The sequence below is a fragment of the Caloenas nicobarica genome, chromosome 24 (genome assembly GCF_036013445.1).
Source record: "Caloenas nicobarica isolate bCalNic1 chromosome 24, bCalNic1.hap1, whole genome shotgun sequence".
Taxonomy (NCBI): Eukaryota; Metazoa; Chordata; class Aves; order Columbiformes; family Columbidae; genus Caloenas; species Caloenas nicobarica.
In genome coordinates this window covers 1264522-1281321 of record NC_088268.1, presented here as the reverse complement: position 1 = coordinate 1281321, position 16800 = coordinate 1264522, and the positions used below count along the sequence as shown (strand labels likewise).

Genomic DNA, 16800 nt, shown 5'->3' with positions numbered 1-16800 from the left:
TGACCGGAGTGCTGGCCTGGGTTGGATGGTCAGCAGCAGGGACCACACTGCCCCCAAAATCATGGAGATTTTTCATATGATTGAGTTGAGAGGTGGAAGGATTTAAACCAAGTGTGTCCAGACCGTGGGAGCCCAGAGCAGATCTGAATGACCTGAGTCAATCAGTGCATAGGCACTAATTGCAACAATTCCCAGCTAAATCCTCACACCGTCACACATACCTCTCATCCCAAACCAGCCAGCTCTTCCGATGTAAGATTTTTATGGGCTGTTCCCTGTGGAGAATTCTTTTTAAAAACCAAGTCTGTATCTGGACAAATAACCTGTTGGTCTTCCCAAAAAGAGTTGGCAGCAAGCAGAAAAGCCCATTTCCAAGGACTCCAACTCAAAATCTCCCTTAAACCTCACCTGAGTTTTTAATTCAAGATCTTTTTCTTTGTGAGGAGCAGAAAGCTTGACAGGAAACCCAGAGAATAACAGGTATAAAAACATTTGCCAGAGTGTCTGAAATGACAACTCTGATGGACAAGAGTAAAAAACCTTTGAGATCAATTTTTTATCCCAAGATGCTGCTTTGGGGATTTCTGCCACCTTCTCTGTAGACAGTGGGTGGTACAGAGCATGGGAGACCGTCCCATTTAGTCAAGGCTGCTGCTGGCCATCCATTTGTCCAGGGACAAATATTGAGGATTAAATAGTGTTTCTTCACTATTAAACTTATTAAAACTCTATTCCACGGAGGTGCCAGGGAGAGAGGAAAGCTGGGGGCCCATTGTGGACCGTAGTGGCCTTGATTTGATCTGCCATTGTCCCATATTCTTTTAGCCTTTCCCGGATGCTTGTTGCAGCTATCTGTGGGGTGTAGATATTTCTGTGGAACATGAAAGGCCCATGAAATCAGATATGGAATATTGTCGTGGCTCTCTTTGATTTTTCTCTTTTCTTGGGAGAGATAGAAAAGGTGTATTTTTAGGGGTTTTTGAGACCTTTCAGATCCAGAGGACATTGGGCACCACACAGGAACCGGCTCTCATTAAAAGTCTCTTAAGCAGCTGGAATGTGGCTGGAAGGAGATTAAAGGAAATAGATGAATTTAGCAAAGTGCTTAGGCAGAAAAGTAGAGAGAAATAAAAGTTTGAGATCATTATTGTTCTTTCAGATTGCTAGCAGGTGTGCATTAATTCAAAGGCTTTTTTTTTTTACTGTATGATCTGTAGATAATAAACTCTAAATAATCTAAAAATGACGTGCAGTTTGCCTAACTGCAAATATCTGCATATTTTATATTTAATCTTGTAAGAGTGATCTCTTACTGTGATCTTGATCTGACCAAGTGTTAGTTTTACCCTAATAAAACACAGTTATAGTTAATATAATCAGAGCCTGCAAACCTCTACTAATACAGGTAATTTTAGCTGTGTCTGTTATGACCCTGAGAGCGGCCTTTGCTCCCAGCTGTGCCACTGGTCACCTGCATGGCCTTGGGCCTAACTTGGGCCTGCATGGCCTAACCTAACTCCTTTAGTTTCTCTGCCTGCTTATCTAAATTGAAATTTGGGAGACACTCATTTTGAGAGCTGTGTCTGTGCACTAATCTTGTGCAATGAATCCCGATCTCTGTAGGAGCCTCCAAGCACGGTGTTGTAATTTTTTCATGCTGACATTCACATGTCTTAAGTAAGGAGTGTAAGAGTTCACATGAGAAAGACTTTCACAGAAAGGTATAATCCAGGTAGCTTTAGTTACATGTTTTATATTAACCAATTAAGTGCTTATTTTGTTTACTTCTCAATGCAATACTTCCATCCTTCATTTCTAGAGTTATGCTGTGTGTCGCAACTTCAGGAATCCACAAATAATAATTAAAAAAAGAAGCATTAAATTAGTTTGTCTGGTCAATCAGCTATCTATGTAGGATGCTGTATTACCTCTGTCAGAATTTAAAGCATTGCTGGGTCCAATTTTAGAAAGTGTTTTTCCCATTAAGCCTTTGCTTTGCATAGTGTAAAAGATTAATCGGACTTGGTATCTTTGCTCTGTGTGTAGTCCCAGGCTGTTGTGCACTATTGAGATCTCTATGAAAATGGAATCAAATTCCTCAAAGGTTGTTTTCATGATGCCTATCATTATCTTCTTTGAGTTTTCCACAAATATTAACATCCAACATCCTTCAGGATCTGGAGAATGGCAATACCTTCCTTTTACACTTACAGAGTTTCAAGCAATAGCTTTTGCACCAAGTTTTCCTTCCCGAGTCAGCACTCTGATGGGAACACTTAGACATCCAGTGGGCTACAGAAGAGCACACAATCTTGACTTTACAGTTGCTACTTAAGGAAACACGTCAAAGGCTCTGACAAACTTGAGGGAGCTCAATAGCCCTTAGTCAAATCGTGTCTGCTTAAGGTCTGATTTTCTGGCTTTAGCTTCCCCATCCCATGGGTCTTGCTTTGCTCTTTACCACTAGACTAAAACACTGTCTGCTATGACTTTTCCCCATGAGAAGGAATTAATGGATTTGAGGCAAATATCCTAGCCCCTTGGGATGAGCATGTATAATGACAAGAACAAAAAGCGATCACTTATCTTTGCAACTGTCTGTTTTATCCCCAGTTGAGGTCATATTATTGGACTCCTTTGGAAACAGAGCCGCCAAGCCTCTACCCTAGAGCTCTTGCTGTTTCTGAAACCCCCATGGAACTGAAGGGCTGAGAGCTGATCACAACTTTCATAGGAAGGAAATGACAAGTCTAAAATGTCAGGGAAGCTACTACTGCTGTCTCAAAAATACCTGACAAGGGATGAATGCTGGTTTAGCTGGGATGGAGGACACCAAAATGCAGATGGAGATGGCAGGAGGGGAGCTCTCTTTGTTCTGAGATGGGATTTTGGGGAGTTAGGATGCTTGGCATGGGTGGTAGTTCTGTTGGTATGTGGACAATCAGTAGCTTGGTATCCAGGAGTTTACTAAAATTACATATGTGGCTTTCCAGCAGTGAGCAATTTCAGTGTTTTCATATGAGGCTCTTAAACTCTTCTTTCCAGTGTCTGTTCCCTTTTTGTTATTTCTCCTCTCTGTACCATGAACTTGGGAAACTTTGTTGCATGGGAGCACAGATACTGTATGGCAAATGGAGAATAACTTCACCTCACATTTAACTTATTGATGGGTGCGCTCTCCTGGGATGTGAGTGCTGGATTTCCAGGTAGGTACAGCCAGAACGTCCCTAAAAAGACAGACTTTTGCTGACATCTAAGCCTTTCCCTGACCATGCTGGAGTTGGCATATCTTGATCTTCTTGATCTTCAGAGCTTTTGCAGACCATGTACTTAGGCACCTGGGGAAATATAACTGCTATGAACATGTTTTTAATCACCACAGTGAGTCAGGCAAAGCAGTTAAGCTTGCTCATCCTGTGTTGGTCTCACTTGCCTGGGTCAGTCTCACCACAGTTTCTCCAGCTCACAGCTGCCATGTCCCTTGTGCACCAGCTGTGGCTGCCCTCTCTGTCCAGTGTTTGGTGCAAGCTAGGGCTTTGAACTCTGCAGTCTGATTTGCTCTCTGAAGCTCATCAAGCTGGTTTAATTCCAGTTTCTTTGGCTGAAACTGGCTCCAAATATCTGTTTCCAGTATCGCCTGTTTATCTCCTGGCTCTTACTGGGACACCTCTTGTTTCTGTCCCCAAGTTCAGTGGTGACAACTGGATTAAAAGTCTTCTTACACACTTGGTTTCTAAAGTTTAATATTTGCTTTGTGATTCACAATGATTCCTTGGGTCTTGGTTAGTTTGCAGGTTTCTGGGTGATTTCCATGTATTAGCTAATTGCACTTGTTCCTGATAATGGACATGTGAGTGCATCTGTAGACTACTGCGAGAAAGAATGCAGGAGTGCTGCAGGGTTAGGTCAGCTGAATTGTACTATAACTCCCATGCCTGGATTGACTGGATTGACTACAGAGAGATCTAGACAACTAATTCAGAAATAAATGTCTATAAAGTATGTGAAGGACTAAAATTGCAGCTGCAGTGCTTGAATTGCATCCTCCATAATGAAGATTATATCCCTTATAAGAGTATGGTCTTATTTGAGCACCTGAGTATTAGAAATGTCTGTCTTTTGTGGAGCCAGGTAAGTCCCATCTTGGTCACCTCCATTGGTTAAAATCCTTTACTTGTAAATGGGAGTGTGGTAAGCAATGCGGACGCTTGTCACATTCACTGGTGCAGACTTTCCTCTTCTCTGTCTGCCAGCACAGACCGGCATTTGCTGCGCAGAAACGAACACCTGGAAACATGACCAGTCAGACCTGGTCAGATAACTCAGCTGCAAAAGAGTCATGCTTTTCCAAGGAACCTGATAATGGTGCAGAGGTGAAGAATCTCAGTTTACACACTCCTGTGGGGAATTGCTTGTTTGGCATTTTACCGATCACCAGTTGGTGTCCATCTCCATCTGGCTCAGTTTGCTCAACTGCTGAGCTGTGCAGGGGCCGCACCTTGAATCCTGAGGTCAATTTTGGGCCCCTCACACCAAGAAAGCCCTTGAGGTGCTGGAGCGAGTTGAGAGAAGGGAACGGAGCTGGTGAGGGGCTGGAGCACAAGTGTGATGGGAGCGGCTGAGGGAGCTGGGGGTTCAGCTGGAGAACAGGAGCTGAGGGGAGACCTTCTGATCTCTGAGCTGCCTGAAAGGAGCTTGGAGCCAGGGGGGGTCGGGCTCTGCTCCCCAGGAACAAGCGCCAGGACCAGAGGAAACGGCCTCAAGTTGCGCCAGGGGAGGTTGAGGTTGGATTTAGGAACAATTTCTTCCCCAAAGGGCTGTGGGGCATTGGAACAGGCTGCCCAGGGCAGTGCTGGAGTCACCATCCCTGGAGGGGTTGGACAGACGGACATGAGGTTCTCAGGGACATGGGGCAGTGCCAGGGCTGGGGAAACGGTTGAACTTGGTGATCTTAAAGGTCTCTTCCATCCAAAATGATTCTATTATTCCATGATTCTATGAAGATGATGGAGTGTCACTGCACTGCTGGTGTGGTTGCCAGCAGCTAGATGGTCTCTGTGGATACACTTCAGAGGTTGCTCCTGATCATGTCCCTCCCTAATCAACTTTGCTTGTCTGACTCCACACTCAATTTGTGGATAGTCCAGTTTGCTGACTGGCAGAGCAAAATGGAAACCAACTGGCTCATCTCTTTGTCCATGCTGAACTATATGTTGGACTACATGTTGGATTTACCAAGAAAATGAGAGGGTTTGGGGGAGGGGAGCCATAGTCTGTGAATGATAATGTTGGGGCTGAAATGTGTCCAAATGTAAAGGTTTAGGGGGTTTCCATTGATCTGTCTGGTTTTGGTATTTTTGGGGGAGGGTGAGGGCTGATGCATTCTGTGATTCTTACCTGTTTGGTAATTAGGAGCGACACTCCTGGTCAGTGTTGTGCAAACACATGACTCTCCCCAGTTTGTTTGCAGCCCTTTAATCTTGCATCAGCGTAAAATAATTCTTATGTGTTTCCAAGCATCCTAAAGACAATAAGGGAGATTTTTTTTTTCCAACAAAAATATTGTCTTGCCATGAAAAGTGAAGCCATTTGTCTCAAAAAATTTGTGACGTTTTTAAGCTAAATTTCATATAAACACATATAAATGCATTGCCATTACATTTGGCAATACATTTTTAGTTGAACTTTATTTTTTCAGCAAGAAAATGTTTTTCAGCAAAAGTCGTGCTTGCTTTAAAAAGGTGTTCATTGATAATATCTCCCTATTGGTCTTTCCTAACTATGTCTAGTGGTTTGGCACCAGCGTACGGAAAACCCTGAAATGACGCGGTTAATCAGATTGGACATTAGGAAAAAATTCTTTCCGGAAAGGGCTGTGGGGCATTGGAACAGGCTGCCCAGGGCAGTGCTGGAGTCACCATCCCTGGAGGGGTTTAGAAGACTTACAGATAAGGATCTTAAGGACATGGTTTAGTACTAGATTTATGTTATGGTTGGACTCAATGATCTTGAGGGTCTCTTCCAACCGGAATGATTCTATGATTCTATGCTTTACGGAGTTAGGACAGAGTTGTGACATACAGCGACCTGCAGCACCATTGAGTGAAACAAGTCTCTGTATGTGAAGGTGAATGTATTGTGAAGGAATCAAAACTGGAGGGAAGCAAACCTCTCCTCTTCGTGGAGTCAAGAAAACTTCCCACCTGAAGTTGCTGGTGACAGTACACACGTGTTTTTTCTCTCTCCTCACAGCGTTAGTTTGCTAATTTGCCTTGGTGTGTGGTGGAGACGGGATACTAGATCTAATCAATCTGTACTGATTAATCTTCTGAGCTGGTAAAGTACCCTGACCGGCAGCTTTCTGAATGCCCTTCCCTCCGATCACCTTTTCTCTCCCATGACTGCCATCTTCCATAACTCTCCACTTTTTCTGCTTTCTTTCAGCTTGACCGGGAAAGAAGCTCTGACCCACTTCCCAGCCCTGGGACCCTCCACAAGCTCTGCCCAGGGCAAGGTCCACGTGAAGCAGTGTGACTTGCTGAAGCTGTCCCGCAAGCAGAAGAGGCTTTGCCGGCGGGAGCCCGGCTTGGCGGAGACCCTGCGGGACGCCATCCGGCTGGGGATCATGGAGTGCCAGTACCAGTTCCGCAGCGAGCGCTGGAACTGCAGCCTGGAGGGACGGACCAGCCTGCTGAAGCGAGGTACAAGGTAGTCTTTTGTTTGCAGTATTGACTCTCGCTTGGTGCTGGAGCACTTGGAAATTACATCTAAAATTAAGCAAGGTGGGGCAGTAACCAGGGAATGCCGAGATCATCTGTTTCGCCTAAGAATGGGAGCCTTGCGATTTGGGCCCTTTTGGGTCACTCAGCACTGGTGAGGCCCCACCTCGAATCCTGGGGGCAGTTCTGGGCCCCTCACGCCAAGAAAGGCCTTGAGGTGCTGGAGCGAGTTGAGAGAAGGGAACGGAGCTGGTGAGGGGCTGGAGCACAAGTGTGATGGGAGCGGCTGAGGGAGCTGGGGGTTCAGCTGGAGAACAGGAGCTGAGGGGAGACCTTCTGATCTCTGAGCTGCCTGAAAGGAGCTTGGAGCCAGGGGGGGTCGGGCTCTGCTCCCCAGGAACAAGCGCCAGGACCAGAGGAAACGGCCTCAAGTTGCGCCAGGGGAGGTTGAGGTTGGATCTGGGGAACAATTTCTTCCCCAAAGGGCTGTGGGGCATTGGAACAGGCTGCCCAGGGCAGTGCTGGAGTCACCATCCCTGGAGGGGTTGGACAGACGGAGATGAGGTTCTCAGGACATGGGGCAGTGCCAGGGGTGGGGAACGGTTGGACTCGATGAGCTTTAGGGTCTTTTCCAACCAAAATGATTCTGTGATTCTATGATTCTAAAATATGCCTTATCCTCATCTTTCCTGCATGGTTTGTCACACATTGAAAAGTAGAAGGAAGCTCATGCCTTTGACTTGTGGATATTTCTCCAACAGCAGAGTTTTCTCGGCTGACCATCTTCCTTTTTTGGCAATCTGGGATGATGCCGTGAAAAATAAAGGTTAATGTGTTATGTCAATGGACATTTTAAGTAAAGACTCTTTTTAGCTCTTTGGATATTTTTGTATGTAAATCCCTGTTGTTCTCAGATACAGAATTTAATCCTAATTTACTGTTTGAAACCACTATTTATCCTCATTAAGGCGTTTCAGTGCATGTTTGCAAATATCTCCTAAGATTATTACACATATATTTGGAGTCCCTGCAGAAGTTTGGACAGAGTGGACCCACTGGCTTCTGTTTTACAGAATGCTTTAGAGGAAGAAAATAGTCTGTAAATTCTATATTTGAGGTAGGCGGGAGGATAATAAATCCTTCAAATTATAAGAATTTGAGAAATATAGAATGAAAATAGACTCTGAAACTATTTCATAATAAAAGTTCCCAGAGCTTGCACATACACGCTGCTGAACATGTCCTCATCCAATGCCTGACTGCCTATTACTGAGTTTCAGCTCTTCAATAACGTTTACTAGCATTTACTGAGTTTTAATCTTCAGTATTATTGAGTTTCAGTCCTTTGACAATGTGTAGTAAGGTAATGTCTTAAATAAAAGGGGCTGGATGAGCCAATATTAACTTTGATGAAATTAAAATGTTAATTTTAATTAGCATTTGGATTGAAGTTTTTTGACATTTTCATTTAAAATGTTCAAATTTTACTAAACTAAATATTAAGTTAATATTTTAGTAAACCAGCACATAAAAGATCAGATTTACCTCATTGTAAGACTACTGTGAATTTTTTAGCACACTATGGAAGAAGCTGTTTGTGATCATTTTGAGTGACTTTCTGACATCTGTACCTTCATCAACCTCAAAGAACTTGAAAATGACAATTGAATAATCCTCATCTTCAAATAGCTTGAAAACATTTAATTATCTTGTGGTGGCATGCCTCAACATTTCCTTGGACTCCTGACTGACAAAATAAAATATCACCTATAATTTAAAACCTGTTTTAGCAGATGAGGATAACTGTCTGAAAACTTTTATTACACAATCTTAAGGATCAAATGATGATTTAATACACAAAAGTATGCCAGATACCTCTCCTATATGAAAGGACAGTTCGCTGGAAGCATTTATTAGTTCTTATTTTCCTCTAAATTGCAAATAGGTTAGTTGCTTCCACAAAGAACATGAACACTTTCAGCTGCCACTTTTGATCTGTTTCTCACATATTCCTACTGCTGTTTTGTTGCTGCTGTGGAAATTGTTGGTCAGAGAATGGTGTAAGTTCCTTTCACCCAAGTAGTGATGAAGACTTTTAGAAATTATTAAATCATTCTGTATTGCCACAGTCCTAGAGAAACTGTAAAGAAAAACACACACTTTTTAATAGTCTTTAATGGTCTTATGAATGCAAGAGGAGAAAAAAGATCATGTCTCCACCAATTTTTTTCCTGTATTTGCATGCTTCTGGTAAGTTTTTGGAATGCCAGATTTATTTTCACAGTCTGCACCATTTCTTTTACACTGACACTCCTCTGGATACAACAGGGAAACTCTTTTTGCATAACCTACAAGCCTTCTGTGACTACTGCAGTCACTTGTGGTGGCTATAGCTTTTCACTGATCCATGCAAAATCCTTCTATATTACTTCTCCACTTCTTTAAAAATCTGTGAATAGAGGCAGATTTAGAATTATTCTGGACAGATATTTCAAGCCATCTTGTTGCACAGTGGCAGTTGTTGTCTTTCTAAAAGCTTGTAAAGCAATGATGATCTTTTGGTTTCCAAGGTGTGCCACAGAGGCATTCAACTGCTGCTGGAGGTCAAGTAAGCAGTATTTAATCTCAAACAACATGGTGATTTGTGGAAAATAAATACCTATAGCAAAGACAGCACAGATCCAGCCACTTTGAAAAATCCTTCTTGAGAAATGACTGCTCTACAATAATCCTTCCCTCCATCAATCCATTTCTTTGCTTCATGTTTGTCAGATTCTTTGACCTTGGAGCAGTGGTTTCGCTGGTGTTATGAGAAACCTAGGAATGGAACTGCATAGGACGAGTGGCCCAGAGATGCAGAATTTCCATCACTGGAGGTTTTGAGAACTCAGCTGGACAAAGCCCTGAGCTACTTTGTCTGGCACTGGAGTTAGCCCTGCTTTGAGCAGGAGATTGAACTAAAGACCTTGAGAAGTCCTTCCATCCTAAACCTTTCTACAGTTCTACAGCTTTCTGGTCTGCTCTATATTTTTTTGTTTCCCCGGAGAGATGTGTCTTCCACTTGCTCTGAAATGCTTGCACTCTCTTTACTGTAACATTGAAAAATCTTTGACCTTGAGCATCTTTCCTTTGGCAGAATCACCATATTGCTAAACTCCTCCTGTTATAGTTTTCCTTGTGGTCTAGAGTACACCATACCACAGAATGATGTCTTGCCATTGCAGCAAACTTTTTTCTGTATTTATAGGCTGCTGAGCTAGAGAAACAGTTCCAAAGAGCTCAGGGGAAGACTTGGACATGTGCAAGGTCCTACCAGAGTAGAGCTGGCTTGCTTCAGCATCTTGAAATTCAGTTCTGTGCTGGATGTTTGCAATCAAACTGACAAGCAAATGTATCTGCATTTAGATGTTCCCCGTTGCATTGAGTGCTTAAAATTTCATTATAATCACTGGCAACTCAGTCAATGAGGTCAAGAGAGTGACTCATCCCCAAACCAGATCCTGACAGCCCAGGCATTGGTTCCAAGCTCCACTGGCTGTGGTGACAAGAGCTCCATTGATGTAGTGGGAGGATAGATATGCAGGACACATGGAGAAACCTCCACTTAGATCTTCTCAAATCATGCTGTTGGAGATGATTGCTGCTCATTTGTGCTGTGTCCTACTGAAAATCCAGCATCAACAGCTGCTCTGTTGCTCATTGTTATTCTACAAAGGCTTCAGGACCACTCAGTTTTTCCTTTACTCATGGGATTAAACAATTAAATGGTGGTAAGTCCCTTATGACAAAGTAGAAGGAATCATCTTAGACTTTTCAGACAAACATTTGGCAGCCTGCTGACCTTGAACTTTTGCCATAAAAGGAGGTGGGAGGTGCAGAGGAGAAGGAGCTGATGTGAAAGTGTGCTCGTTATCTTCAGTTACTGCTGTCTGCAGTGGCCTGACCACAAGCAATGGTCTCTGATTTCAAGTGGCTTGAAATCTGGCCAGCACTTACGTGGAGTGCCACAGAAGAAACCAAACCATCACTGGTCAGAAATAGCAGAAGCAGTGTGGCATTCCACAAAGTCAGATTTAGCAGGGTATGTGGAGCTGACTGGTACTGCTGGCTTTATATGGTGTGGGAAAGTGCTTCTAAAATGCTCTCCTCTCTTCTGGTGTCAGTATGTCGGATAGGATATTGGGAATCTGGTAAGCAATTGGAGACAGGCTACTGGAATATTTTTTTCAGATTTAGGATGTCAAATACATCTTATCCTCTCTTAGATTCTTCTTTTGGGTTAGCCACTGTTCGAAAATGCGTGAGCATCATGTTGCTAACCATAACCTGTATTGACCATGTTCCATATCAGGTTTTCCAAAACTTTTGATGGATTTGGTGATGTTTCTTTATTACTCTTTCAGTACTCTGGAAGATTTTACAGAGCATCATCAACCAGAAAGCTTAGTTGCAAGTTACTTGTCCCAGTGATACAGCAACTAAAACAGTGAGGTAGGAAGCAGTTTGTTGATTGATCTCCTTGACCTCCTCCACATTGTCTTGACTCTCTCATCTCTGTCCATACCATTGCTAGATCTTTCATCTAAAATTCTGGAATTCCAATGAACTCCTGTGAAGTATGTACTGAAGTTGCTAATGCAGCCTTTCCATTATGTTCATGATTCGTCAAATTTTCATTCTTTTCACTGAGAGCTATCAGAAGAACTCTTTGTCCTGTTGTCTGGTCGGATTTATAGTGACTTCACCCGGATCTCTGCAGTCAGTGGTCTGATCTATTATTACAGCTGGATGGGAGTTCTTTGAGGGAACAAAATAATGGAAAGATTTGAGGTCGGACTGGATGAATTCTAGAGGTCCCTTCCAACCTCTGCTCAAATCAGGGTTATCTGCAAGACTAGATCAGGTCTCTGTGGTTCTCCCTCTCTCTTCCATTTTTGGGGAGAACAGATTTGTTTCCTTCTGATGTGGAAGGAAATTCAGCATTTTCCAATGTGCAGTGTTGGTTTGCTTCAATGTGTTTCTTTCCATGTGGAAGTGTTTTATTTTTCATAAACCAAAACATTTTTGTTTTGGCCAATCTTATCCATTCCTGTACTCTGAGCTATTGATCAGTCAATTGCCTTTCTCTTTCTTGCTCTGCTTCCAAAACTGTGGACTTGTTAAGCAATTTCTTATTAACAGTTTGATATACTGTGAATAAACTCTGCAGGAAATGTTAAGATTTTCCCCTGGATTAAATAGGAGAGGAAGTAAAAAATCACAGAATCACAGAATCACAGAATGTTAGGGATTGGAAGGGACCTCAAAAGATCACCCAGTCCAATCCCCCCACCGGAGCAGGAACACCCAGATGAGGTTACACAGGAAGGTGTCCAGGCGGGTTGGAATGTCTGCAGAGAAGGAGACTCCACAACCTCCCTGGGCAGCCTGGTCCAGTGTTCCGTCACCCTCACTGAGAGGAAGTTTCTTCTCATATTTAAGTGGAACCTCCTGTGTTCCAGTTTGCACCCATTGCCCCTTGTCCTATCACTGGTTGTCACCCAGAAGAGCCTGGCTCCATCCTCCTGACACTCCCCTTTTCCATATTGATCCCCATGAATGAGTCACCCCTCAGTCTCCTCTTCTCCAGCTCAGAGCCCCAGCTCCTCAGCCTTTCCTCACACGGGAGATGCTCCACTCCCTTCAGCATCTTCGTGGCTGCGCTGGACTCTCTCCAGCAGTTCCCTGTCCTTCTGGAACTGAGGGGCCCACAGCTGGACACAATATTCCAGATGTGGTCTCACCAGGGCAGAGCAGAGGGGCAGGAGAACCTCTCTGACCTACTGACCACCCCCTTCTCATCCCCCCCAGGTCCCATTGCCCTTCCTGGCCACAAGGGCCCAGTGCTGGCTCATGGTCACCCTGCTGTCCCCAGCACCCCCAGCTCCCTTTCCCCTACACTGCTCTCCAACAGCTCGTTCCCCAACTTGTACTGGAACCTGGGGTTGTTCCTGCCCAGATGTAAGACTCCGCACTTTCCCTTTTATATTTCATGTTATATTCCATATTATATTTTATTGTCCTTCTTACACTGGGGAGCCCAGCACTGGACCCAGTTCTGCAGACGTGGCCTCCCCAGGGCAGAGCAGAGGGGGAGGATTCACCTCCCTGCCCTGCTGCCCACACTCTTCCTCACACACCCCAGGTCCCGTTGGCCTCTTGGCCACACGGGCACATCGGTGACTCATGGTCACCCTGTTGTCCCCAGAACTCCCAGGTCCTCTGTGCAGAGCTGCTTTCCAGCAGGTCCCCCCCACCCTGTGCTGGTCCCGGGGGTTGTTCCTCCCCAGGTGCAGGACCCTGCGCTTGTCCTTGTTGAACTTCATCAGGTTCTTCTTCACCCAGTCCAGCCTGTCCAGGTCTCACTGAATGGCAGCGCAGCCTTTTACTGTATCAACATAACCCATTCCTATCTGATCCCATGTCTTCAGACTGAATTTCTATTCAGGTACTGTACTTCCTTTCCTGGTTAAAATGTCATGGTGTGTCATGGTCACATACCTCAGGGCAAATGTAGCCAAGCTGGAAAGCCTGCTTTAGAAAGGAGAATAGCTTCAGAAAGCATCACCACAGTCATTTGGAGTAGGTAATTTACAGGGAAATCAGAAAATCCAGTCATATGTGGGAGAGTTTGTCCTTCTTGCCCAAGATGCCCTTTGACATAAAACCTTTCCCAATCAAACCACCTGTGATCTTTCCATATCAAACACGACTATATTGTGCCAACACAGTCCCAGATAAAAACATTTTAAAATAATGGGTCAGATTTAAAAAATATTTTTTCATTCTCTACTAAATATTTCCTGAATTTAAGCCACAACATGATTTCAGTGATGGTCTATTCACACCTACCAGTGGTGAGGATAAGAACAAATGGAGTTTCATGACTGTTGGTTTTTTCAGTTGAATACTTTCCCAGGACTGTTTGGCTGTTGTCACCCATCCCTTGATTCACGAGTGGTCTCCTGGAGTGTTACCACACCAGTTACTTCACTCATGATATTCAGTTTCTCTGCCAGGAGTGGTCTGCAAGTAATTGAAGAGTTTCATCTCTTTGTATTTTTAAGAATTGTGCTTGGTTTTAGTTCACAGACAGTCGGGAGAGCCAGTGAGGTGGATGAACACCTTGTTCTGCCTTTCCTGCTCCTACCCTCTCCTAATCCTTCTCTTGTGCAGGTTTTAAGGAAACCGCCTTCCTCTACGCCGTGTCCTCCGCAGCTCTCACGCACTCCCTGGCTCGCGCGTGCAGCGCTGGGCGCATGGAGCGTTGCACCTGCGACGACTCCCCGGACCTGGAGAACCGCAAGGCCTGGCAGTGGGGTGTTTGTGGAGACAACCTCAAATACAGCACCAAGTTCCTGAAGAAATTCCTGGGTCAGAAGAGGATTGGCAAAGACCTGCGGGCCAAGGTGGACATCCACAACACCAATGTTGGCATCAAGGTGAGGAGCTGTGTCTGCAGACCTAGAAAGAAGTTAAGGCTCAGTGCAAGTCTTCTAACCCATCCTTAGCCAAGGCTGTTTGTGACAGGGGTATCCAGTGCCGCTACTGACAAATCAGACATTTACCTGTGGGTTGTGGATCGTATGGTACTGAGAGCTCCCTGGAAAGTCTCCTGAACTCTGGCGTGAGGAGCTGCATGTTTGGAAGGGCAGAGTAGCATCCTGTGTCCTCTGCTGGTGTCAGGGACTGAGTGAGAGCAATCAGCAGCCCAGTAGCAGCTGTAAAATTCCCTGGCTGAATTACTCCTTGGGTTATGCCACAGCCACAGGGAGTTCTGAGAACAGCAAGAGCTTCAGAGCTGGTGTGACATGTGAAGCAGATTAAGGTTTGACTCTCTTGAGATCAATTATGAGTCTGCTGGCGATTTACTTAAGGAACTGGTTGTGTTCCAAGTTTTGGTCAGGGAGACCATTAGATCAAGCATTTTGGCCTGTATGTTACAGGCTACTGACCTATCGTTGTTTTCCATTTACTGAGTCCGATTACTTGTTTGATTATAGCACTATCTTGATTTGAATATACCAAAGAGAATCCATCATGCTGGAGATAGTTTCAAGGCTGACTATTCCTCCTATTCCAAATAGGCTTAGTAAAAAGTTATTCAATATTCAGTATTTGGCCATTCATCCTCATTCAGCCTCCCAACTCTCTGGCTCACCAGTCAATTCTGTAGCCATTCCCCTGTGTGTTTTTTTTTTTTGTTTGTTTGGTTTTTTTTTTGAATTACAGTTTCTCCTCCATAAAATAGGGATAATACCGATAAAACCGAAGGACTTCCAGGCTATCTGCAATCTGAGGTGTTACCTCTACCCAGGAGGGTAGGCTCGTGGTCCTGGCAGATAATGACTACCACTTCTCTTCCTCATCAGGCTGTGAAAAACGGTCTCAAAACCACATGCAAGTGCCACGGTGTCTCTGGCTCATGTGCTGTCCGGACATGCTGGAAGCAGCTTTCGCCTTTCCACGAGATTGGACGACTGCTGAAGCTCCGCTACGATGATGCCGTCAAGGTCTTCAGCACCACCAATGATGCCGTGGGACACTCGGAGCTGGCTGGCCCGCAGAGACACAGCCACTCCCCCAAGCACCCCGCTTCGCCCCGCTCTACGGACCTGGTGTATGTGGAAGACTCCCCCAGTTTCTGTCGTCCCAGTAAATACTCCTTGGGAACTGCTGGGAGGACCTGCTCACGGGAAGGCAACTGTGACAGCATGTGCTGTGGACGAGGCTACAACACCCAGAGCCGGCTGGTTACCTTCTCTTGCCACTGCCAAGTGCAGTGGTGTTGCTATGTTGAGTGCCAAAAGTGCATGCAGGAGGAGGTGGTCTACAGCTGCAAGCAGTAAAGTCAGGGCTGGAGGGTCAAGAAAAGTCCTAGACTACAAGAAAGCAGCAGGACATGATTCTCTGCTGTGGGGTGAGGGCAAGAACCAAAGATGTCCAGTGCTCCTATTATCTCAATGTTGAGATCTTCCAATCTGGGGAGAGCCCCTGTACGAGGGGTGAAAACCAGAGGTTTTGTCAGGTATCAGATCAGGAAAGAGGGACGGAGAGCGGAGGTAACGTGGGGACAGCAGAAACACTGAAACAGTCAAAAATACTTCTCTTGAGCTGAAACTTGTGCTCTTGTCTGCAGGAATAACCCCCTTCTCCATCCCTCACTTGCACTCATGTAAATACGTCAGGGTGGTGACACTGAAATACTGAGGGCTTGTGCCTTGGTTCCTGGAGAGAAGAGAATTAAGGGACTGGGGAAGCCCCTAAGCAGAGACTGGATCCTGGTGGAGCAGGGACAACTGTGTTCCTGCACTGAGGCAGAAGGACTCTGACAACAGGGGATTTTCAGTGCTGTTCTCTGGGAGCTGGTTGGATCCTTTCTGCCTTCAGCTCAAAGATGCGCTGCTGAGTAGTCCCACCTTGAAGCAAGAATTGTGCCTCAGAAATCCAGTTTACAAACAAATGGATCTCATGTTCGTCATCTCCCACATCTGTAGTTTGGACATTATGCTCCAACTCCATTTGAACCGCGTTTTAACCTTGCTGTACACAAGAGATCTGGAATTGCCCCTCTTACGGTGTATGTATCACAGGAACTCAGCCGAGGTCTGTGAAATTGCCACTCTGCAGCTTGCTGCCTTGCAGGAGGTCATTTTATCATGGTGGATCGAGGGTGATGGTGCCAATTATGCATCTCTCTTCCCTCTCCCCCAGTCAAACTATCGGTCACCTTTTTGTCTTATGCCCTGACTCCTGAGGTGCGCCACATGCCACAGGTTTGCCCTGTGCTAATGACAGATAAAATTTCTGAAATGGAATTAGGAACCACAGGAACTTGAGCATCTTAAAAATTTGCAAGTCGTGAGTGACAATCTCTGCACCGAGAAGTTGAATATTTCTAGACAGTGCAGGCATCTGACAAGGCAGAAGGTGGCCTGGGGGAAAGTGCACAGCCCTAGAGTTGTGATCCCTTGACTTTGAGTCATGTTCTCCTAGTTAACTTTAAGTTCAACACAACAGAAACAGCCTGTTTTGTTTCTCT

General features: G+C 44.9%; 1 protein-coding gene across 1 annotated transcript; it reads left to right on the top strand.

The window, feature by feature from the left end:
• The first annotated feature begins 6448 nt into the window (after positions 1-6448).
• On the top strand, positions 6449-15607 carry WNT9B (Wnt family member 9B). The gene is made up of 3 exons (XM_065651271.1): positions 6449-6701; positions 13935-14200; positions 15131-15607. Exons 1-3 carry the CDS (start codon positions 6626-6628, stop codon positions 15605-15607), a joined length of 819 nt encoding a protein of 272 aa, XP_065507343.1. The 5' UTR covers positions 6449-6625.
• Positions 15608-16800: the final 1193 nt, after the last annotated feature.